The 23597-nt window shown below is 55.5% G+C and overlaps 2 protein-coding genes across 3 annotated transcripts; both read right to left on the reverse strand.

Annotated features, from left to right (window-relative positions):
- Positions 1 to 1548: 1548 nt before the first annotated feature.
- Positions 1549 to 10952, reverse strand: VSIG10L (V-set and immunoglobulin domain containing 10 like). 2 transcript variants are annotated; one of them, XM_079120000.1, is made up of 11 exons: positions 9644 to 10952; positions 9098 to 9239; positions 8155 to 9012; positions 7445 to 7738; positions 7041 to 7325; positions 6149 to 6403; positions 5200 to 5478; positions 4557 to 4853; positions 2850 to 2963; positions 2470 to 2624; positions 1549 to 1979 (listed from the first exon to the last, which is right to left on the reverse strand). In XM_079120000.1, the coding sequence occupies exons 2-11, from the start codon at positions 9135 to 9137 to the stop codon at positions 1908 to 1910; spliced, it is 2649 nt and encodes an 882-aa protein (XP_078976126.1). In that variant the 5' UTR covers positions 9138 to 9239; positions 9644 to 10952; the 3' UTR covers positions 1549 to 1907. The 2 variants fall into 2 exon arrangements, with proteins under 2 accessions (XP_078976126.1, XP_078976127.1); XM_079120001.1 differs by having other exon boundaries at positions 9497 to 10952.
- An 876-nt stretch (positions 10953 to 11828) lies between these two features.
- On the reverse strand, positions 11829 to 23516 carry ETFB (electron transfer flavoprotein subunit beta). The gene is made up of 6 exons (XM_079120003.1): positions 23356 to 23516; positions 16834 to 16992; positions 16557 to 16715; positions 14692 to 14754; positions 12792 to 12950; positions 11829 to 12042 (listed from the first exon to the last, which is right to left on the reverse strand). The coding sequence occupies exons 1-6, from the start codon at positions 23410 to 23412 to the stop codon at positions 11872 to 11874; spliced, it is 768 nt and encodes a 255-aa protein (XP_078976129.1). The 5' UTR covers positions 23413 to 23516; the 3' UTR covers positions 11829 to 11871.
- Positions 23517 to 23597: the final 81 nt, after the last annotated feature.

Raw genomic sequence — 23597 nt, forward strand, 5'->3', positions numbered from 1 at the left:
AGCTGCCCCCGGCCCTGCAGCTGGCCCACAGGTGTGGGCTTCCTGGCTTCCCACTCCCTGACCTCCACGACTGTACCTCCCAAAGGCTTACCAGACCGTCCTCACACACTCAGACACACGCACCCACACACCAGCGACTGCGACCAGCAATAGCCCCCTGGCTCCAGCTGTCTATAGCTGGTGACCAGCTGTAGATCCCCGGTGGGCCCCTGGTGTCAGGAAGGGATGCTGAGAGGCTGTGGCCTCGGCTCTGACTGTCAGACACTCCACCCTGGTATCCCACACCACAGAGTGGGGGGGAGGCCTCGCAGACATCCTGAGCCCAGAAAAGACGCCACGTCACCAGCTCCAACTCCCTGGAGACCCTCTGTAGCCACCCACCCACCCACCCCAAACCACACCACCCAGAGCTTGGTGGAGGAGAGGACAGAGAGGGGCGGGGAGCAAGGGGCAGTGACTGTACCTCAGACGGGGGCGTGGGCCCCATCCCACATTGTCTTCCATTCCCAGGGTCCGGGGGATGGGGTGGGGAGGGCAGGGCTGCTGGGAGGGGGGCGGGGGGCCCTGGGGGCCGTGTGTTCCGATTCATGGGGAGTGTTGAGACCACCACACCAATAAACGCCTTTTTCCAAAGTCTCTGCCTGCTGCTGTGGGTGTCATTAAGGAGTTGGGAGTGGAGGGCACAGGGTCGTGGTCCTTTGGTGGTGGCTTCCCTGCATCATTACCACCCCCCACTTTCTCTTTGTGGAGTTGGAAATTGGCCCATCACAGCAGTGGCCCCTAATTGGCTTAAGCCACTCAGCAGAGCCCATTTCCCACCACAAGTGGCTCAGAGATGGGCACACAGCCCAGTCGGGCTAGCAAGAGGTGGGGTAGATCGTGAGGAGCGTGCTTTTCTGCTGGGTACCGGGCTCCAGGATGCATGGCCTGCATGTGAGCCAACTACCTCGCATGTCTTGCCCCATTTATCTTGTTACCTGCAGCCAAGAGAATCCCCACTGGTGTACCCCTAATTCTCCATGAGATTGCTGACATGTAGAAGACAGCAGCAGCAAGCCCAGCCCTTCACTGGTGCCAAAACATCTATCAGTCAACAAATAATTTATTGATGGCCTGCTGTGTGCCAGGCTCTGTGCTAAGTGCTGAGATAACATGTGGTTTGTGCCTCCACGAGGTTCTCAGTTTAGAGGTGGAATCTGAGTGACGCGTAATTATGTTTTTACATATGAGGAGGGAAAAGTTCAGGGACTTTGGGACTTGACCCATGACCAAAGGAGAGGTAAGGGGAAAGGTGTCCGATGGTAGTGAGCGGCTACCCAAGAGTTGATAAATGAACCACACGGGGAAAGAGAAGTGCCCGGAGCGAATTCTAGGAACAAAGACCTGGAGGGAAAAATGTGGCTGAGACATGCTGGGAGCAGGGGTAATCCTGGGAAGGGGTGACAAAGGCCCACAGGCCGACCGCAAGGCCTTGAAGGTCCAGATGAGGAGCTCAGATAAAATCTAAAGGGCAGCAGGTAGCCATGGATGGTCTAAAGAGAGGAGGGGCACGATCTGATCCATTTTACAAAGACGTCTGGGAGCTGGGAGGGGTGTGGCCTGGCAAAGTGTAGATAGGAGACCTTCTCAGAGAACCGGGCCAGGCTCCCCTCCAGCTCAGAGGGACACACCCGCCCTGCCTGACTGCACCAGGGCCTCTGAGCATGTGAAAACCACATTTCAGATCTGCAGGGCCTCCCAGGAGTTCAGTTCCTCATTTTACAAATACAGTTAAGTCTTCTCTGCTACGAGACAGGGAGTCCACTTTCAGGGTCCTGTGCTCAGTCATAGCAGGCCCTACTTGCTGCTGGGACAAAACAGGAGCCTTGCCCCCAAATATCCCGTGCAGAGAGTTACACTGGCTCTGATCACACCTGTGTGGCTGCCCGGATGGTCCTTGGTCTCCCACCTGGACAGTTGACGGGACTGGGGCTGGTGGCCTGGAAGAGAAGCAAAGTAGGGGTGATCTTAGGAGGTACCCTGGGCATGACATGGCTCACCCACCTTGCTTTTCCAGCCTAGCCCAAACTTTTCAAAAACTAGCTTTGCCTCCTGCCCAATATCTGAGCACCTGTGAAGGAGCTAAAACTTGCAGCAACCCAGATTTTATGGGAAACACGGAAATTCCATTTGCCTCAGGGAGAAAAAATGGACGTCTTGCCCAATTTTTATGGAAAATAAAAGGAGGTCTCACCTACTTCTTCTTTAGAGAAGGTACTGGAACGCACACTTTTTAGTATACATAATAGTTGGACAGAAAGTAAGTCCTGTCCAACTTTTTTTATTTTTTATTTTTTAAGAATCAAGGTTTTATCAACTTTGTAAGCCAACAAATAAAGTTGGAGAGGGAAACTGAGGAACTGTTATCTCCCTGAGTATGAAGCAAGCTCCGCCCCCATTCTGAAAGGAAATGGGGGCAACTGCACTCACTTGGCATGCCCCCATTTGGTTAGAGTCCTTCAGAGGGACTTTGAAGGGCAGTGGCTGTGGGTTCTGTGCTGGAGTCACACTCTGCATCTTCTTTTCTGGAGAGAGGACCACAGGAGCCAAGGCTGGGGTATGCTTCTTTTTCTTTGGAGGCTTTGCTGAGAGAGGAGGCAGATAAATAGGAATACATGATTGGCTACCCCAACATGCTGACCCAGCCAATAGCAATGGAGCTGGGGTGAGAGGCGGTACCTTACTTTGATGGACATGGAGGTAGGAAGGTGGGACATGCTAGGACTGCGCTGATTGGTTCAATTAGGTCTCCCTTTTTCTAGTCACCCTCCCTCGGCCTAGAACGCCTCCTGTGCAGGTTCCTCACTCACCCCGAAAGCGCCTCAGGCAGCAGATGCACAGGAGAAGGAGAGCCACCAGCAGCGCCAAACCTAATAGGGAGCCCAGGACGATGCCAGCAATGGCGCCGGAGCCCAAGGTGGGGCCTGGAAGAGACAAATGGAAGGGAGAAAAGTTTCTAATCCAATAACTCATCCTTCATGTGAAGATTCCGGAACCCAGCCCTCTTGCACTCTGCCCCTCAGATGGCAGGAAATTGGGACCCCAACACTCTCAATTCATTTAATGTTGACTGAATGACTGACTACCCTGTGCCTGGCAATTCGGCCACGTGGTGAGGATTCACTGGCCAAGATACCTGTCTTCATGGGGATTAATTCTAGGAGGGGAAGAGAAATAAATGAGCAACAAATAACAACCACAGATTGGACTAAGAAGAAGAAGAAAAAAATGATTAAAAAAATGGGAGGGGAAATGAAGTTTAGCAAGGGTGATGAATTAAGGTCACTAAGGAAGTAACAGTTGAGCAGAGATCTGAAGAATTAAGAGTTAGTCACGCCAAACCTGGGGAAGGGTGTTCTAGGAGGGGGGAACAGAAAATGCAAAAGTTCAGAGGTCGTGAAGAGCCTTCTGTGTTCAGTACAGGGTAGGGTGGATGGAAGGGAGCTAGGCCGAGGAAGAAATTAGATCCTGGAGAGTCCTACAGAACTCCTGGAAGGTGTGGGTGTAAGTATAGCACCATCATGATCTGATTTGCATGTTGGCCTCTCTGTGGAGACCAGATTATAGGAGAACAAGAGAGAGTATAAAGACAGCCAGATATTCAGCTGTGGCTGTCCAGGCAAGAGAGAGTGAAGGTGGAAAGAAGAGAATGGACTGGAAAGGCACTTTGCAAGGAGAACTGACCTAATTGGATTGTCAGGGGGTGGATTGGGCATGGGGTGGTGCCATTCACCAGCACTGAGATTGCATGTTTGGGGGATGCAGTTTGGGGGGTGGGAACACCAAGAGGTCGAGTTTAGACTTGTGATATTTGAGATGCCAATTAGACATCCAAGGGGAAGATGTCAAGTAGGGAGATGCCTTTTCAAGGTCTGGAGGTGAAAGAGAAGTCAGGGTTGGGCTGTGACATCTGGGAGTCATCTGAGCATTGATATTGAAGGCCATAAGAGTGGACAGGCTCTCACTGGGGAGAAATACTGGTCCAACTGCTAAATTCCAAGACACAGCAATACTTAGAAGTTGAATTGTATCACCTGAAAAAGATGTATTGAAATTTTATCCCTCTGTACCTGTGAATGTGACCTCATTTTGTACTAAGGTCCCAAAGAAGATGTAATCAAGTCAAGATGAGGATGGACCCTATCTAATATGGTTAATGTTCAGGTGGAAGAGAACAGAGACACACAAGGAGGGGAAGGCCACAGGAAACTGGAGGTAGAGATTGGAGAGACGTGGCTCCAAGCCAAGAGACACCAAGAATGGACACCACCACCTGAAGCCAGAAAGAGGCAAGGAAGGATTCTAGCAGAGTGTCAGGGATCGTGGCTCTGGTGACACCTCGAGTTCAGACTTGTGGCCCTGGGAGCTGTGGGAGAATAAACGCCCGTTGTTACAAGCCACCCAGGTCATGGCACGTTGTTACGAGGCCCTAGGACGGGGAAGAGGAGCCACTGCCCAGACTGAGAATGGCTGGTCAGAGTTCTAAGAGGAAGTCCAGGAGAAGGTGCCCAACTCACCTGCCTGATAGACGCGGCTTTGGGATGGAGTCCCTGACTGGGACCCCAGCATGGGCAGGATGCGCAAGGTCCAGGCTCTGGGGGTCCGAGGAGGGAGGGGCAGTACAGCTGAGCGCTCCTGAGACCCCAGGATGAGCAGGGAGACCCAGTCCTCGTAGATTGTGGCTCTGCCCAGTTCAGGTCCCTCTGTCCGTGCCTGGATCACAAAGCTGCTGATCAGGGCCCCGCGCTCCACATCCCAAGTCAGCACTGCGGCATCCCGGGCTCTCTGTAGCCTCCATGAGGAGATGGAGGGGCCTGGGGATGAGGGGGAGGGGTGGCTGGATTCTTGGGATCTAGAGAGGAGAAGGAAAGGGGACTGGACTCCTAGATCCCGGGGCTGGAGGGTCTGGAGAATTACATTCCTGGATTTGGAAAGAAGAAGGAGCTAAGGACCCAGCTTTCTGCTTCTGGGGGAAGAGGGCTGGGAGCTGACCTCCTGGGCCTCAGGGAGGAGGGCTGGGGCTGGACTCCTGGGTCTGAGGGAGGAAGGCTGGGGCCTGCACCCAGGGCTGAGGGAGGAGGGTTTAGGACTATACTCCTGGATGTGAGAAAGGAGCTGGGAGACTTGAATTGGCAGATTCTTGGAATGGGCGGGGCTCACCAATAAGGGTAATCTGGTCGACCCCAGTACCCAGTGCTCCACTGCAGAACACGGAGTAATTTCCCAGGTCCAAATTCAGGCTGAAGTTGCTAATGAGAAGCTTCCGCCCATCTTGGCTGAGTTGCAGGTGACCCCCGCCTCCTGGAGCCAGGGGCCTTCCTTCCCTGGCCCAGGATGCTCGTGAGGGTGGGGGACAGCCAGAGGCCTCCAGGGCCACCTCTGCCTCCCCTGACCGTGTCTCTTCCACCAGCTGATGTAGCAGTACCTCCCTAGGGGCCTCTGTAGATAATAGGAGCCCAGTTAAGAGTAAAGACCTGCATGGTGTGTTGCGGCCTGTCTGTAATCCCAGCAACTCTGGAGTTCCAGACCAACCTGGGCAACTTAGATAGACTCTGTCTCAAAACAAAAAAATAAAAAGGGCTGGGGATATAGCTCAGCGATAGAGTACCCTGGGTTCAATCCGCAGTACTGGTGTGGTGGGTGAGGGGAGACAAGACTGTACCCTCCACTGGAATAATAAGTCCTGTGTCCTTTGTTACATCAAATAGTGGTGAACCCAGCACTGTGGCGGAGCTGCCCATTCACTCCCTCATTCAATATCTGATTTCCTCAGCAAACACTTAATTGAACACATGCCATAGATCAGGCCCTGTACTGGGAAGTCTATTATGCTCAGCTATTCAAATTTTTGAAAAAATAAAAGTAAAAGATTGGTCTTTCTTCCTAAATATGGGAACTTCCCTGTTCCTGGGACTAGGCGGAAAACCCTGTCCCGACCTCCTCCCCACCCTGAGGTACAGGAAAAACTTTGTTGCTTCTTTAGTTTCAAAGAAAGTGAAGTTCCACCCTTTGCTGGAGTAAAGAGAGATTCTTCCCGCCCCACAGTCCCAAAGGACCAAAGGAAAGTTCCCTTTCTCCTCTGCAAACATCAAAGCCCTGCCTCTCTCACCCGGAGTGACAGTGCAGGTGCGCGAGGCCACCAGGTGGTGAGCAAGGCAGACGATGGGGACTCCACTGAGCCGGGGGTGGGCGGGAACCACCGCCAGAAGCTCAGAGGGCTCGGGTCCTGCGTGCACGCCGCGGGGGAGACCTTGGAACTGCAGGGAGGCTGCAGGGACCCCGCCCGGCCACGAGCAGCGGAAGCGGAGGCTACGGTCGCCGGGACCTCCTTCCACTGAGCACTGTGGGGACCCCAGGGGCAGATCTGCCGAGGAAGCAGAGATCAAGGATGGAGTCAGTCTCCTCTTCGTCTCTAGCCCCGCCTCTCCGCGCTCAGACCCCACCCCTTCTTCCCCTAGTCCCGCCTCATGGGTGCTAATCCCGTCCCTTTCTCTGGCTGACTCCGCTCCCTGTTCCCAGTAATTCCCGGCTGCGCTAAGAGCGCAGCTCCCTGACCGCCCCCTTCCTAAAAGTGCAACTTCACACACTGAGTCCTTCCAAAGGTAACCCAGCCCTTTCCCTTCTAGCTCCCCCTTCGGCCAGGTTACCCCCTCCTCGGTTACTCGGCGAGAAGCCTCACCTTTTCTTAGGTAGCTCCGCCCTCTCGCGTGGACCCCGCCCCCTTGTCGTGTGACTCCACCTCCTTTTCCTGGTAACTTCTCCCTTCGCTGGACCCACTTGCTGGCCCAGGCAGCTTGGTCCCTTCCCTTTCTAATCCCACTCTGCCATTTAATTCCGCGGTCGCCGTCTCGCCTTGCTGGTTCCGCCCTTTCTCCTTGACGTCCCCGCCCCTTCCACCGGCAATCTCCGCCCCCGCCCCACAGCGGGCCCCGCCCCATTCACGCGGGGTCTTTGGCCCTCGCAGACCCCGCCCACCCTGCTGTGGCACCCCGGCCTCTCACCTGCTACCGTAAGGTTGAGCAGCGAGCGGCGGCGGCGGCCGGTGCGCGGGTTCGCGGCGAGGCAGGCGTAGGCGCCCGCGTGGCCTGGCCCGACGGCGGGCAGCAGGAGGCGCGGCCCCGCGGGCACTGCGGCCTCGGCCGGGTCGGCCAGGCTCCACGTGATGTCGGCCGGCGGCCGCGAGGCGGCGGTGCAGCGCAAGGTCACGTTGCTGCCCGCGGTGACATACAGGTCCGGGGCGGCGTCGCGATCCGAGGAGACGGTGATGACCGGCGGATCCGGACCATCTGAGGGAAGAGAGAGTCGGGATTGGGCTCCTCCAGGACTCCCGAGACTAGGCCACTAGCCCTGTTCTCTCCAGGGGTTCCAGACTGACTCCTGACCGACTCAGGGCAGCCCCACTCACAGGAGACGCTGACATTGGCCGCAGCCTCCGCGTGGCCAAAGGGGCTGCGGACGCGGCAGGCGTACCGCGCGTTGTCGCTACGCACAGGGCGAGCGATGAGCAGCTGGTCGCCCTTTGCGCGGATCCGGGACGACTCTGCTCCTTCAGGGTCCGTGGCCTTCAGGGTGCGGCCGTCCCTGGTCCAGCTCAGCTGCCCATGGCCTGGTTTCCAGCCCACACAGCGCAGCCTGAGCTCCGCCGCCCCCTCCTCCGTCTCTGGGGTCTCTGGCTGCACAGACAGCTTGGGTATGGGCTCTGAAGAAAGACAATGCCCTTAGGATCCGTCCAGGAGCCAGGACCCCAGCACCCACTCCCTTGTACTCAGAACTTCGCCACCCACCACTGCCTCCTCTTAGACCCAGGAGTCTGGGTATCCATCCTTTCCCTTTCCTCTTCTTGTCCCGTGAGTTTGGGTCGGCTGTCTCCTCCTTCCAACACAGGGGTTCAGTCCCCAGTCCCTCCTCCCTCAGAACCAGGAGTCCAGGCCCCAGTCCTCCTTCTTCAGACCCAGGGGTCCAGGTCCTCCCTGTCCCAGTCTTGATCCAGGTCCAACTTTCCTCAGCACTTCTGTCTTGGCCCCTGTCCCTCTCGGGAGTAAGCATCCTTGGAACAGTAGTGATGTACCAAATGTCTCAGAGCAGTCTGTGCTCATGACTGCAGGGCCCACTTACCATACACACTGACCGTGAACTCCTGAATCTGCCGAGAGACCCCTCCCCTGATGACCTCAGCGGTGTAGACCCCAGCATCATCTAACTGGGCAGAGACAAGTTCCAGCCCGCCTCTGACCTGGTCGAATCTCAGGCGGTCTCTGTGTGCAGGGTCCAGGCTGATCAGAGGAGCCCCTGGCCCCAAGCCCCCAGCTGCCAGCACCTTGGAGCTTCTTCGCCAAACCACCAGAGGGGCAGGGGGCCCAGGGCTGGGGGCTGGAGCCAGGGGGAGTCGGATGGTAGTCCCCACCAGCACAGCAAGAGGCCCCCCAACCTGCTGGGGGAAATTTGCTGTGGAGTAGGTCTCTGAAGGAACTTGGGATTGGGAGCTCTGGGCAGAGAATTCAAGGTCCAGATTCTCAGTGGGAAGTTTTGAATCTGGGGCCTCAACGGGCACTTGGGTATCAGAAATTTGAGCAGCAATGTTTGAAGCTGTGGTCTTATCAGAGAAGGAAGGCGGAGGACCTTTGGCAGGAACTGGGGAATCCAACCTATCAGGAAGCACTTCCGAACCAGGAATCTCAGAGAAGATGGGATGGGGGCTCAAATGTGGACCCTCAGCGGAAACATTTGACCAAATGGATCCAGACACATCATTTGAATTTAGGGCCTCAGGAAACCAGTTGGAATCTGGAATTTCAGCAGAGGCTTGTGAACCCAGAGACTGATCTGGAGAGTTCTGGCTGGGGGGTTTGATAGGGGGAACTTTTGAACCCAGTCCATGGGAGGAGCCAGCTGAGTCCAAGGAGGAGGCAGAGGTAAAGTTGGTTTGCTGAAGTCCAGAAGTGGCTCCGAGGGCAAGGATCCTTACCTGAGAGACTGCAGAGGAGGGTAGGAAGGGTGGGCATTGGGAGAGGCTGCTAGGAAGGGGCCTGGTGGGGAGGGGGTCAAGACAGGAACTTACCCAGGAGGAGGAAGAGCGGCAGAGCTTGCAGGGTGTCCATGGTGCTGGCCGCACCCCCAAGAGGACAATGGAGGGAGACCCAGGGCCTGCATCGGTCCCTCCCCCGGGTTGGACAAGTCCAACAGGACTGGTAGCTTACTTCCTGGGCGGGGAAGGGAACCAGACCCAGCAGGAGGTGCCAGGGTCCCTCAGGCCGAACTGTGGCTGAGCCACCCACCCCACCCTACTTGTCCCCATAGGCTGGCCATGCCTGTGGGGAAACCCAGCCTGACCCCTGCATGCCCTAGCCCCAGGGGAAGGGGGAAGAGAACTAAGTCCTAGCTGGAAAGGAGGTAGCAAACATGGGGCAAATCCAGGAAGGCTTCCAGAGGGAAGAGGTGACCTGCTGGAGAGCCTCACCTCTGATGGCCTCCCCTGGGCTGACTTCCTCCTCCCCAGCCTCTGGCCTCTGCTCCCTGTTCCTCTCAAGTCTCTGGTTGCTACCTGCCTCTCCAGAGACCCACAGAGTGGATTTCTGCATCCTCCAGGCCCTCACAAGTCCCGCACCTGCCTCTACGCAGCATCTTCCCCCGGTTCTCCACCTCCAGGATGGTTCCATCTTGAATCTCACTGCCCAGGCCCCAGTGCAGGAAGTCCTGTCCTTTCTAACTGTCCCCTCCAGTCCACCTGAGGGTCTTTCCACTCCCAGAACTGACGCTGCTCTCCCCTGCTTTCAGCCCTGCCTGGCTCCCCAGTGCCCTCTGGAGATGTCCAAGCTCCTCGGCAGACACAGCCACTCCTCCCCAGTCCAGCACCCACTCTGAAGCTGCCACCAGGCCCATGCCACTCCTCACTTCCCAGTCTTCGCCTGTGTTATTTCCTCTACCTGGAATGCTATCACTCACTCCCCACACCCCTTCAATCTGGCAAACCATGACTTGTCCTTCAGGTCTTACCTTATTAAGAACCATAATAATAATTACCATTTATGTTGTGCCAGGAACCATGCTGAATTCTTCCCATGCATATTGAGCTGAACCCTTCTAAATGCCCACTGAGCTTGGAGTCTTGATCCTCACTTTACAGACCAGGAAACTATGGCTCAGAGAGGACAAGGGACCTGCAAGAGGTTGCACAGCCCGAGAAAGAAGCTGGACTTGGGCCCAGGCTGGTCAGAAGGCTCATTACTTCCCAAAGCTTTCCTACCACCCCAAACTGGGTTCAGCTCCCAGTCCTCTGAGACCTGGCATAATCCTTGCCATGCTGATAATAATCATGGCAATAATACTTGTTGAGCATTTTCTGTGTCAGGTGTGGTTTTAGAAGTGCTACCTAAGGGTTTTTTGTTTTTTTTTTCTTTAAACTCCATGATGTATGCTTTGTAGCTTAAAGTGGTGCAAATTTGACCCTCCTGCCATTAAGAAGGGAGGTCTATGATCCTTCCCTTGGATCTGAGTAGGCTGTCATTGCTAGATCAAGAGAAGTCAGAGAACCTGGCGTGGCGGCCCACACCTGTAATCCCAGTGACTCAGGAGCCTGAGGAAAGAGCTTTTAAAGTTCAAGGCCAGCCTCAGCAACTTAGTGAAACCCTGTCCCAAAATAAAATAAAAAGGGCTGGGGATGTAGCTCGGTGGCAAAGCCCCCTGAGTTCAATACCCACTACCAAGAGAAAAGAAAGAAAACAAGGTGCAGAGAAAGTGAACCGGGGCCACTTCCTGCTTCTAGAGCCTGGTTAGTTCCTCTTCCTGTACCACACAGAATGCTCCCTCTCGGAACCCAGGCGCCATGCTGCAAGGGCCCCATGGACGAGGCCCTTGGTCACAGCCTTGGCTGAGGCCCCCAAGCAACAGTCCTCTTGGGTCAGGAGTCCCAGCCACCCTGGCTGATGCTGCATGGAGTTGAGAGCTGCTGAGTCTGTCTAAACTTCAGATTCGTAAGCAGAATGAACTGTCTGTTTTGAGCCACCAAGTTTCGGGGTTTGTTATTTGTGGCAGGGGTGGGGGAGAGACAGAACAAGGTATTAGTAATTCTATCCAACGAAAGAAGAAACCCAGTCTCAGGGAGTGGTGCCTCCCTCCGGTCCCCCTGGAGCCAGACACTGGTCCTAGCAGGGATTTGAACCCAGGTCTTGGGATCCAGAACCCAAGCCCTCAACCAAGACCCCATGCTGTTACCAGTCTTTGGGCCCACTAGGTGAAGAAACTGAAGTTCAGACAGGAAGTAACTCACCCAAGGCTTCAGAGCAGGTAAAGGTGAGAGTGAGGATTTGAAAGCAATAAACCTTACTGTAAGCCCTGGGCTCTTTGTCCCTGAATGAGCTTTTGCTGGCCGGCCTCTGACCAGAGCCAGAGCCTCCATTATCAATCCTTTTTGTGTTCCAAGTCTCCACAGGGGTCTGGGACCGGGAGGCCCAGTGAGCACTCTGCAGATCAGAGTCCTCACGGACCTCGCTGATAAATTCCTTCAACACTCAGCTTGGATGTTATTTCCCTGGGAAGCTCTCTGACCCCACAGGCAGGCCGAGTGTCCCAGCTAGGTGTCTCCGCATCCAGCACCCGTCACCCCGTATTACAGCTGCCTTTGCCAGTATGTCTCTTCAGGACCAAGGCATCTCAAGGGCAGGGACTGTACATGACTCACCTGGCCTCCTGAATCGCTCAGCACAGGGCCGGGGACATAGGAGATTTAAGTAAATGTTTGTTGAATGCATCAGAGAGCAGGGCTCCAGGGAATGAGGTAACAGAGACAGGCATTAAGAGGGTCATGGTTTTATTGCTGATTTTCAGTGAGAGGGCTCAAATCCGCCCCACTTCCTTCAGCTTGGCCACCAGGTCCTCAGTGGTCTCCACCTTGACACCAGCCGTGCGCTGAGGTGGGTCCTCCACGCTGACCACAGAAATCTTGGAAGTCAGGTCCACGCCCAGGTCCCCGGCCTTGATCACTTCGATCTTCTTCTTCTTGGCTTTCTGCACATGGGAGCTTTGGCTCAGGGGCTGCTGCAGTCCTCGCTCCACCTCCCCCAGCCTGGCCCAGGGCAGCTCCAGCTGCAGACCCGTTCCTAGTGACTGGACCTCCGTTCCCCGCAGGCCGGCACATACACCCTCTCCTGGGCCTCGTCTGGGTGGCAGTTCCTGGGAGGCTGGACTCCTGCAGCACTCTCCATGAGCCGCCCTGGGGAGCCCTGCACAGCCACAATGCACCCACGATACCCGTCCTTTTGGCAATAATGGTTCAATGGACTTTAGGCAGGATGACGGGTGGAACCCTTCCCATTGGCTGAGATGATGCCCTGAGCTTTCTCTGTCGGCTGAGATGACACAGAGAACTTGTCCTGCTGGCTAAGAGACCCCATGAGCCCTCCTTGTTAGCCAAGATGGCCTACATGGTAACTTCCCTAGTGAACCAAGATGACTGCAAGGATCCTCTTTCTTTGGCCAAGACAGCCCAGTAACATTTTCCACTGGCTGGAACGACAAGGAGGACCTTTTCTGTTGCCGAGCGAATCTTTCTATTGGTGGGGACAACAATGCAACGCAGAACAGCCCAGTGTCCACCTCACCACTAGCAGAGATAACGAGAGAGCCCACTCTTAGCCACGATGACCAGGTGATCCCTTCCTCTGGGTGAGTGGTCCCTGGGGTCCTTCCCTCCTCCATCCGACCATGACAGAGGCACCATTCCCAGGCCCCCAGTGACCCGCCGGCCAAGTGCTCACCATGATGTTGGGCAGTGTGGCATAGCGGGGCTCGTTGAGCCTCAGGTCAGCGGTCACCACCGCCGGCAGCTTGAGGCGTATGGTCTCCAGGCCTCCGTCAATCTCCCGCTCCACTTTCAACTTGTCCCCCTCTAGAGTCACTTGGGAGGCAAACGTGCCCTGGGAAGGGAGGGTGTGGGAGAGCAGGCAAGCTTAGTCCAAGCCGCGGGGAGCGCGGTCGTCAGCAGGGTGCGCCACGGTGCTGCCGAGCAGTCAGGAAGAAGACGCGAAAGACAGTGACCCACACTGACCCACAGGGCACAAACAGGGAGGGAGCCACAGAAGGGGCCTCAGAAGTCCAGGGAGGGCGTCTGCTTCCCCTGGACCTGTCCCTGGGTCTCCCGACCTTAACGACAGCGAGTGTGTACCACGTGCTGAGCTGTGTTCCAGGTAGTTCTCGTGTGTTAAGCCATCATGCCTCAGATGAATAACAAGCCTGTCACCCCAAATCCAGAAACGGGCAACCAGTGCCCCAGGGGCTCCATGAGGTCCCAAGCAGAACACAGTGAGCTCACTCTGGACCTTAAATGGCCCTCTGGGATCCTATCCTCGGCGGAGGCCATTGTGTCCCTCAGTCCTGAATCCACCTTTCCTCCCCTGCTGGCTGACAGACCCGCAGGCCTCTGCTCAGTAAGCCTGCTCTCTCCTTCACTCACGCACCAGATCCATCTTCAGGTGACAGTCTGGGTGTCACAGAAGCAGCCTCTCCAGTGCCCCTGTGGGGCAGGCTCTGGGGACACACTGTGAACACACCAATGGCCCCTGGCCTTGGGAGCATGCACTTCAGCAAGGAGCATGGCCAGTGACCAGGGAGGAGGAGGCTTCAGGGGCTGCTCTCAGGGGGTGGTCAAGACCCGTGCTGTTCCTTCTGGTCACACTGGCCCCGGGAGCTACAGAACCTGAGAAATGCAGCTAATACAGCTGAGGAATGGAACTTCAGATTTCGTTTAATTAATTTTAACTTAAAAACTGACATTTGATACATTATCTCAAGTGTGGAGAGGTGTGCATCCCGTGTCAAAACCTGTCAAACTGTACGCTTTAGACGTGTGCAGGTCACTGTGAGTGCAAGGTCTCAGCAGAGCTGCGTGAAGGCCCTGAGGCCTCGCGCAGCTACTGGGAAACCTCAGTCTGCTTGGAACACATGGGCATGTGGACCTACCTTTTCCACTGCGTGCTAGGAATTCAAATTAAGTATTTCTGATGAACACTCAGCACCTGGATTGAAATGTGGTGCAAATATAAGATACACCCTGGATTTTGAAGATTTGGAACAAAAAAGAACTCAAAATATCTCACTATTCTTACATTGGTTATGTGTAGAAATGATAGTATTATACATATGATGGGGCTATATAAAACATCAGAATACGTCATGTGTTTCTTTTCTGTTATTGATCCTGGAAATTGAACCAGAGGTAATTTACCCCTGAGCTACATCCCACACCCCCAGTCCTTTTTATTTTTTATTTTGAGACAGGGTCTCACTCAGTTGCCCAGGCTGGGCTGAAACTTGCCGTCCTCCTGCCCCAGCTTCTGAGCTGCTGGGTTACAGGCGTCCGCCACTGTGCCTGGCTTGTCTGTTTCTTTTTACATTTTTAATGTGGCTGTGAGAAATTTAGAAGTACTTTGCCGTTTTCACTTCTATGGTACTGCCACAGATGGGAACTAGAGACAGGGCCGAGGGGACCTGAGTATTTCATGTAGGATGGACAGCAGAGACCCAAAAGCGGGGAGTGAGGAAGCCATGCAGCTATCTGAGCAGACAGTGTCTGAGGAGGAGGGAACGGCAAGGGCAAAGGCCCTGAGGCAAGCTGAGCTGGGATGAGGCCCTCAGCTGTGCTCCCCAACCCAGTCCCACCTGTGGCCAGTCCAGAAGTCCAGCTGTCATTTGCCCTGTCTGGTTACAGTCATCATCGATGGCCTAGTGCGGAGAGAGAGAAGACTGACGATCAGCGGAGCCTCTCATGCCCATTCAGGCCTCTGTCTAGAACAGGGGTCAGCAAACTTTTCCTGTATTTCTAAACATTTTAGGCTTTGTGAGTCTTACAGTCTCTGTCACAACCATTCAACTCTGCCTGTGCATCGCACAAGCAGGGGCAGGTAATATGTAAATGAATGTGTGTGGGTGTTCCAACAAAACTGTATTCACAAAATAAACAGGCAATGCTGTGGGCCATGGTGTGCTGACTCCTGGTCTAGAACAGTCCCCTCGCATGGTTTATCCAGGAACACGGGCGTCACCCAGCATTCGGTGCTAAAACCTCTGCACAGATACTGAGCCTCCAGGAGCCTGGCCCCGAGCCAGCCCCCACGGGAAGTTGGACAGGCAAGATCTGGACCAATGAGAGCCATCTATCCCTGGCCCCTGTGACTGGTTCAGGCACGGGTACATGTCTCAGGCTGGGCCAGTGAGGAGTCAGCCCAGGGAGCTCTCTGGAGCACTTGGGGAAGAGGCTCTCTTCTTTCTGCTGGGGTCTCTTAGTGGGATGTGAGCTGGAGATGCGGACGGAAGCAGAGGCAGAAGAACAGAGCCGAGCACTAACAGGTGACCCTGGATCAAGCTGCAGCGACGTGAGTTACACAAGCTAAGAGATTGGCTATTTGGCTAAGGCTGGCCGGAGGTGCGATTCAGCTGCCTGGATCAAAGCACCTTGACCAGTTAGTCTGACTTGAGGCCCTGGCCCCAGGAACTGAGTGAGATCCACGGAAAATGCACAGGCTTCAACAGAGCAGATTGCCAACATGTGCCTGGGAACGGACGTGGAACCTGGGCAGAGCTTCTCAGATGGCCTCTGCCTCATTTGCACTCTGCCTCCTCTCTTTGTGGGTCAGCTGTCTGTTCTCTATGGATTTCCGCAGGGCTGGCAGGACCTGTCTGCCTCCTCTTCTTCCCAGGGCTACCCCGTCCCCCACTCCAGGAGCCCAGCTCCATCTCCAGCCTCTGTGCCCAGCTTCACTTCAGCCTCTGACCTTCCTTCTCAGCAGCCACGCCCCAGTCCTCTCTCCTACTCCCCGCTGCCCTTGCTCGCCAGCTCTGCTCCCCACCTCCCCGGGGTAAGGCCACCAGGTGTATGTCAAAGGGGTAGATGAGGAAGCTACCAAAAGGAAAGCCATGTCCCTGGGACCCCGAGGGAACGGTTGAGCTGAACGCTCTCGGGCTTCAGCTGAGCACGACCCCCAGCGCACTCCTCGGGGCTTTCTGCACCGAGCTGGTCCCACTCCCTGCTGCTCACAGGCCCCCCACGGCTCCCTGGTGCCCTACAAAAGGCCCAAGGCTGTGTCAAGCCCGGGCCCTTCTCCTGAGGCTGTACCCGTGTGTCCCCCAGATGTCCCTGGCTGTCATTCTACCTGTCTTGGTCACAGGATCTTCTGGGGTTCCCCCACTTACCAGGCCAGAGTGGGTGCCATCCCTCCTGTTTCCTCCCCCACTTCCACTGGCCTCGCCCTACTCCTCCTTGGCCTTGTTCTCACTCCGGTGCCAAAACCTCCGTGTCTGGAGCTTCTGCCTCGCTCTAGAGGGCTCCGAGGGATCTGTAGGACACCCAGAGTGACCTGCCCTCTTCTGCTCCAGCTCTGTCAGGGAGATGGCCCAGTGCCAAGCTGCTCCACCCAGAATGTGCGAACTCCCGGGCCACCAGCAGACTCATCTCCCACCCCCATCCTCATCTCCCACCCCCATCCTCAGTGGGCCCAGGGGACTGGGGAAGAGCTGGCCTCACCAACCTGCTTGCCCAGCAGCACCAGGTTCACCTTCTCCTTCTCAGCCAGCTTGGCCAGGACCCGGGCCACCTGCAGGGGACCCAAGCGCTCCGCCTCCGCAGCTGGCACCTCCACGTGGATGCCTCGATCTGCTCCCATGGCCAGAGCCGTGCGGATGGTCTCCTGCCAGGGACACAGAGACTAGTGTGGCTTCTGTCACGAGTAGGACCTAGGAACCTGGACCCAAGACCCTCGTCCCTCAGACACAGGGGTCCAGGCCCCTCCCAACGACCCTGCACACCTGGCACTGTGAGGGGCCACAGCTGACAGCGATCACCTCCTTCACCAGCTTCTTCTCCTTGAGCCGCACAGCTTCCTCCACTGCGATCTCGCAGAAGGGGTTCATGGAGTGCTTCACACCATCAGTGACCACGCCCGACTTGTCGGGCTTCACCCGAATCTGCCCCGCAGGAGGGAAGGGCAAGGTTAGGGAAGCAGGCTAGGATCTGGGCACCAACCCTCTCATGGGCTAGATGGGGACAACAGTGCCCAGGAAGGGGCAGGGGCTCCTTGTCCAGGGTCACACAGCTCCAAGGCAGGGTTAGAATTTGCAGGTGAGGACAGGTGACCGTCCCTCATTCAGACCTTCCTGAGCACCGGGGACACCCCACGTGATCATCACTACTGTGCCTCTGGTCCTCGGGCCTGGCAGAGTGTTTCTCACGTTTTGTTTGCTTTTGCCCACAGGGAGAGCTGCATCTGCAACACCCCGAGTTCAGAAAGGCCCACCCACACGCTGCACGCAAACACCCCTAGTGCCACGTTCTGCAGACATGTCTCACCCTTGCCATGCACACCACTACGACATGTCCCACCCTTCTACATCTTATCACACACGTGTAGTCTCCACCCGATCTAGAGAACACCAGCACTGAAGGCGAGGCCAGTGGCCAGAGAGGCCCACTCGCCCCTCTCCCCATGTGGCTCATCGGCACTGAGCGGGGCCACATGCTGCCTGCATGGCACTCTGGGTCACTGCTGTGCACGAGGACAGGGAGCAGGGCTGCAGTGTGAACTGGGAGCTCCCAGTTCTGGAGGCCAGAAGTCCAAGAGCAGCCTGAGATCAAGGTGGAGGCAGGGAGGGCACGGCGCTCTGGAGGCTCCAGGGAGAATCTGCTCCCTGCCCCTCCAGGTCCCCGCGCTACCTCACTTCATCCCTGCCTGTCTGCAGGCGGCCTTCTCTGTGAGTCAGACATCCCTCAGCCACTCTAGCACAAGGACTCTCGAGATGGCATTTGGGCCCCCTGGACACCCCAGGAAATCAGGATCTGGGACTACGTCACATCTGCACAGGCTCTACTTGAAAGTGAGCAGTCCTCCTCAGTCCAGGGCTTGGGCTGGGCTCCTCGGGGCCACGTCCCGGCCCGCTGGTCCTCTTGCGTGCAGTCAGACATCACTGGGCACCATGCAGCACACGAGCCCTCCTCTCAGCGCTGCACGTACCCTAAGACCCTCATCCTGGCCCAGCCCAGAGCGGGGCAGCTGTCATCATCCCCTGTGCAGATGGGGAAACTGAGGCTCCAAGGTGAAGCATCTGGCTGAGGGTCACGCGGTCAGTCAGCAGGGGTCTGTCACGTGTACCTGGGCCCATTGTATCTCCTGACATTGCCGCGTCCAGGGAGGTAAGAGAGGGTGATGGGACTGACCTAGGGAAGGCCACACTGGAGCAGAGGTACTCGGGCTGTGATCTGAAAGATGAACAAGGCTAACTCAGTGGAGTTCAAGGGACAAGGGATGGCAGGAGCGGGTGCCAAGGCCCTGAGGTAGGAAGGTACAGAGAGGATTTGTAGAGTCAAAGGAGACTAGTGTGGCCAAATGGGAAGCAGAATGCCATCAGGCTAGAGAGGCCAGCAGGGGCTGGATCATTGTGACAGGTACAGTAATGACCTTCCAAAGTTGTCCATGTCCTGGAACCTGTGAATGAGATTTTATATGGCAAAAGGCTCTTTATGGATAGGACCAAATTCAGGGCTTTGAGATGGGATGTTAGCCTGGATTACTTGGGTGAACCCACATATGATCACAAGGGTCCTTGGAAGTGAAAGAGGGTGCTGAGTGAGTGTCTGAGTCAGAGAAAGGCCAGAAGATGCCCCACTGCTGGCTTTGCAGGTGGAGGAAGGGCCTCCCACCAAGGCAGGAGGTGGTCTCCAAAAGCTGGAAAAGGTGAGGAATGGGCTCTGCTGGATCCTCCAGAGGAATGCAGCTCTGTGGACACCTTGATTTCAACCCAGGAAACTGGTTTTGGACTTGGGGCCTCCAGGACTGTAAGGGAATAGCTTGTGGTGTCATCTTGCCACCATAGCCACAGGCGACAAACACAATCGGGCAGGCCTGGGAGGCAGGCGAGGAGCTGGGCCTTGGTCCCATAGACCACAGGGCAGAGCAAAGGGGCGGCCGGGTCAACTGGAGTTTTCACAAGGTCATTCTGAATTCTTGGAGGAAACTGGAAGGTGACAAGAGACAGTCGGGAAGCTGTTAGGCACTGGCTTAAGAGAAGACAGTGGCTATCACCTCCGTGACAGTGGAGACGGAGAGGTAGATGGACTGGAGAGGATTTTGAAGGTGGAACTGACAGGCCCTGGAGCTCTGTGGAAAGACGGAGAGTTGAGGCCTTGTGTTGTTTTAAGTAAAGGTGTCTAAGAACCCGAGGCAGAAGATTCAGCAGTGTTTCTAGGCTTCTCTTAAGGGGGCCAATGTACTGACCTTCAACAAAAACAGCCATGATCCACAATCCTTGTAGGCAATGCCCCAAGTGTCCGCATGCATTAACTCACGTCCCTGTCCTGCCCTCCTGGGAGGTTGGTCACTGCCATTACCAGGCTCATTTTAGGGCAGGGAAACTAAGGTACAGAGGCAAAGTGTCTTGCCCAAGGTCACATGGCAAGGAGGTGGCAGGACTAGGGGCCTGACCCCAAGGTTGTCTTGGAGCAGGGTGGGAAAAGAGGCTGAGGTGACCTTAGAGAGCCAGCCTTTAGGTTTATGCCACCATATCTGACAGGGGTTTAGACCGTGTGGTTCTATGGCTCCTCCTGAGTCTGGACACGATGCAAGGGCTCATTTGGTTCTGTCCTCCAGCCTCTGCTGTCAAGCATGGTAGGAACCTGGGACACAGAGCAAGCAGAATAGCAAGGCCATGTGGGGACCATCGCTAGCGAGCCCTGCTACAGTTGGGGCTTTGGACCCTCAACAAGGGAGTTGGGGCAAATGGAGAAGATCCTGAGGAGGGGGCCTGTGTGCCCTGGCGGAGGAGGAGGCAGGGGGCACAGTGTGGGGAGTGGAAAGAAGTAGGAAGCCAAGGTGCAATCTCACCAGGAAGTGGGAGAGGGTGGGCTGGTGGGCCCAAGTTGGAAACAGGTTCTCTGGGCCTCAAGTTCCTATCCTTTCAGGTCCTCTGAGAAAATGAGTCCCAGATGGGAATGTAGCTCAGTGGTAGTGCACCTGCCTAGCATTGTTCGAGGCCTCAGAGTGACTCAGGAGGCTGAGGCAGGAGGATTGCAAGTTTGAAGCTAGCCTGGGCAACTTAGCAATACCCTGTCTCAAAAAAAAGAATGGGCTATAGATGTAGCTCAGTAGTAGAGCTACTGGATTCAATCCCCAGTACCACAGTCAATAAATATAAAATGAAGCCCAAATTATGAATATAAAATTACCCCAGCTTCACCTCTCCTGGGCCCCTAAAAGAGGCCTTGAGGGTTAAACTCCATTGGCTTTGTGGCCAGGGCTGGGAATCAATGGTTGCCAATTGGCTATTAATAGCCTACATACACACACACATGCTGAACAGAACATGGGTTATATTTTGAATAAGTGTAAATACACTACCAATAGTGACAGTAGCCACTGCGTGCCAGTCAACACAAACTGTGTCAGGTGCTGTTCTAAGAGCATACTCCATCTTCACTATGACCAATCAAACAGGTACTACCATTATCCCCATTGTACAGAGGGGGAAATGAGGTCCATTGTGGAAAGTAACTTCCTCAAGGCTACGCAGCAGGAAGTGGACCAAGAAGCTGATCTGGGAGTCAAGTCTCTGAAGCATTTGAGTAGTAAACCTGCCAAGACTGTGTGCCACAGCAAATACACCAAACTCCAAGTTCCAGAGTGGACAAAATGCTAAAGTAATAAATATAAAGAGTATGGGGGTGGGTACAGCAAAGAGGGGGCTGTAATTCTGAGGGGATCAGGGAAGACCACACAGAGAAATTGATCTTTGAGTAAATACTTGAAGGAGCTGAGGTAACTGAGTAATGCAGGAAACAGATGGGTTAGTTAGACCTGTTGTCCCCATGGATAGCTGCCAGTCTGGGGAAGAGGGCAAATGGAGGATCACAGTCCAGAGTGAGGAAGGCCAGTGACCATGCCCAGGCGACTACAGGAGTGCCCAAGGGCCCACAAAGGTAGCCTAGGGTAGGGTGGGAGGCTTCCTGGAGGTTGACAAACTTTTGATATTATCAATGGATCAGAATGAAGCAGGACACACTTGGGAGGCTGAGGCAGCAGGATTGCAAGTTCGAAACCAGCCTTAGCAACTCAGTGAGGCCCTAAGCAACTTAGCATCAAATTATTAACATAAAAAATAAAAGGCCTGGGGATGTGGCTCAGTGGGTGAGTGCCCCTGGTACCAAAAGAAAGAAAGAAAGAAAGAAATGGAGCAGGATAGGAGAGGGATAGGAAGGCCAAGGTGGAGGGTGGCAGGTGGAGCGGGAAGGGCACCTAGGGAGAAGGCAGAGCATTGGCAAAGGCCCCAGTGAAGAAGTAGCCTGGTCTATCAGGAGAGGAGGAACAGACTGGAGTTGAAGCAGAAATGGTGAGGGAGGGTCCCAGAAGGGACAGAAATAGCTGAACCAGGCCCTGAAGGTCTCGAATGCCAGCTGAACAGCCAAGAATTTATCCTGAAGGTACTAGGGAGCCAGAGAAGGGTCATGAGCAGGGTCAGTTCTGGATGCAGAAAGGCCCCTAAGACTGGGAGAAGATGGGCTGGAGGGGAAAGACCAAATTGGGGGAGGCGGGAGGCTGGTGCTGCAGCCAGATGACAAGATGAGGCCTGCACAGCGGGAGCCATGAAGATGGAAAGGGGACAATGGGGCAGGGGACACAGGGCTGAGAAGATGGGCTGTGGGAGGCAAGGGGTAGGAATGGGCTTGGGGCTTGGTCTGGCCCAATGATGAGGTGGCTAGCAGTATCTGAATCATTTGTTTGTTTCCAAAAGGGCCATAATCACACCCGTCCAGACAGGATAGGGAGGGGAAGCGGCACTGAGTCTGAGGAAAGGAAGAGAACTGATACAATTCTGCATTCACACTTTGCTGTCTGTTCTCTCACCAAACACACCACAGGTACCCCTGTGCCAGGCTCTGTGCTGGGACCAGAGCTGTGTCAAACACGGTGAGGGAGACGGAGCTGATCCCAATAGCTCAGGCCAGGGAGACCAAGGCTGGGGCAGGCAATGAGGCTCAGGGGTCCACAGGAGTCCAAATGAGGGGCACTGAGGAACAGGCAGAGGTAGGAGGAAATCAGAAGTCAGGTTCCAGGACCTCAAGACAGCATGTCTGAAAACAGGCTGGGGGCAACACCCCTGTCCTGTGCCACCCGAGGTGTCATCAGGCCAAGTGGCTGCTGAGTAGAGACAGGCACAGCAGAATCTGGAGCAGGACCTACCTGGGTTTCCATCCTAACTCTGCCACTACTAGCTGGGTGATCTGGCAAGTAACAAAACCTCCACAGGACTAGTTTCCTGTCTGTCCCCTGGGATTAGTAACAGAGGGTACAGAAAGGGGTTAGGACTGAATGGGTGCATCTCTGAGAAGGGCTCAGAATGCCTCTGGGCACATGGTAAGTACCCACTTAATGTCAGCTGTTCTGATAAATACCCTCCCATGCCACTCCCCAAGCTGGCAGGGGCACTATCAATGGCCCAGCTGCACCCACCCTAACGCCTCTGGGATACCAGGCCCTCTGCCAGACAATGCTTGGGGACACAGGTGAGGTCCCAGTCTGATGGTCAGCAGACATGACCTGATGGTCACCATTTTATATCAAGCATTGAGAGAAAGTGGACTGAGGGGCCATGTCTGATTCATCTCTGCCCATACCAGCTTCCCTCTGGGGACAAGCCTGGTCCTTAGGGATGCTGCCCACCCCAACCCCCTTAAGTGATCACTCCCCCAGGTCAGTCAGGTTGGCCCTTTGAACTTTCCTCTCTAACACACACACTTCTCTCTCCTTTCCCAGCTAGAGCTTCCTCTCTCACCCTGTGGCTATGAGGGTGAATGTTCCTGTGTCCCATGGCGCCTGCCTGATGGGGTCATAGTACATTGGGTGTACTGTAATCGAACAGGGAATGGAGCCTATCGGGTGAAAGCTCGGCTCGTGCGCGATACACGAGTCCGAGTGCGGAATCAGAGGGTCTGGGCAGGATTCTCGGCTCTGCACCTTCTAGCTGAATGACCTCTTTGTGCCTCAGTTTCTCCGTGTGTTAAAAAGCGACTGTGGCTCCTACAGTAAGACATAAAGTAACTCGCTTTGCACAGTTATTTGGAAAGTGAGTCCAGAGCGAGGAAAAGGAAATGGTCCGTGACTTGAAAGGGGTGGGTGTCAGAACCCCGCAGCCCCTGATCTTTGCCCCCAGGTGTGACTTTGACGCTGGGGAAGAGCGGCAGAGATCAGAGGCTGTGAGAAGATTCCCACACAGTGGGCGCTCGCGACCCCGGAAGCGCAAGGCCGCGGGGCTCAGGGAAGTGGGAGAAGGGGTACCGGTCACCTTCACCGCGAAGTCGATGACCCTCTTGACACCCACGAGCGCGCGCAGCTCCGCCATCTTCCCGCCGCAGCCACTGCTGGGTCAGCCGGCACCCGCGGCCCCTCCCTCCGACACCGCCCTCGTTTCTCTCTGCGCCTGCGCGCCTCGCGGCCAGCCAGTCAACCCCCGCGGTCTTATTTCCCCGCCCCGATAGAGAACCAATCAGAGGGCCGGATGGAGGAGGCCAATGGGAAGCTGAGCCT

This window comes from Sciurus vulgaris (assembly GCF_902686455.1).
Source record: "Sciurus vulgaris genome assembly, chromosome: 17".
Taxonomy (NCBI): domain Eukaryota; kingdom Metazoa; phylum Chordata; class Mammalia; order Rodentia; family Sciuridae; genus Sciurus; species Sciurus vulgaris.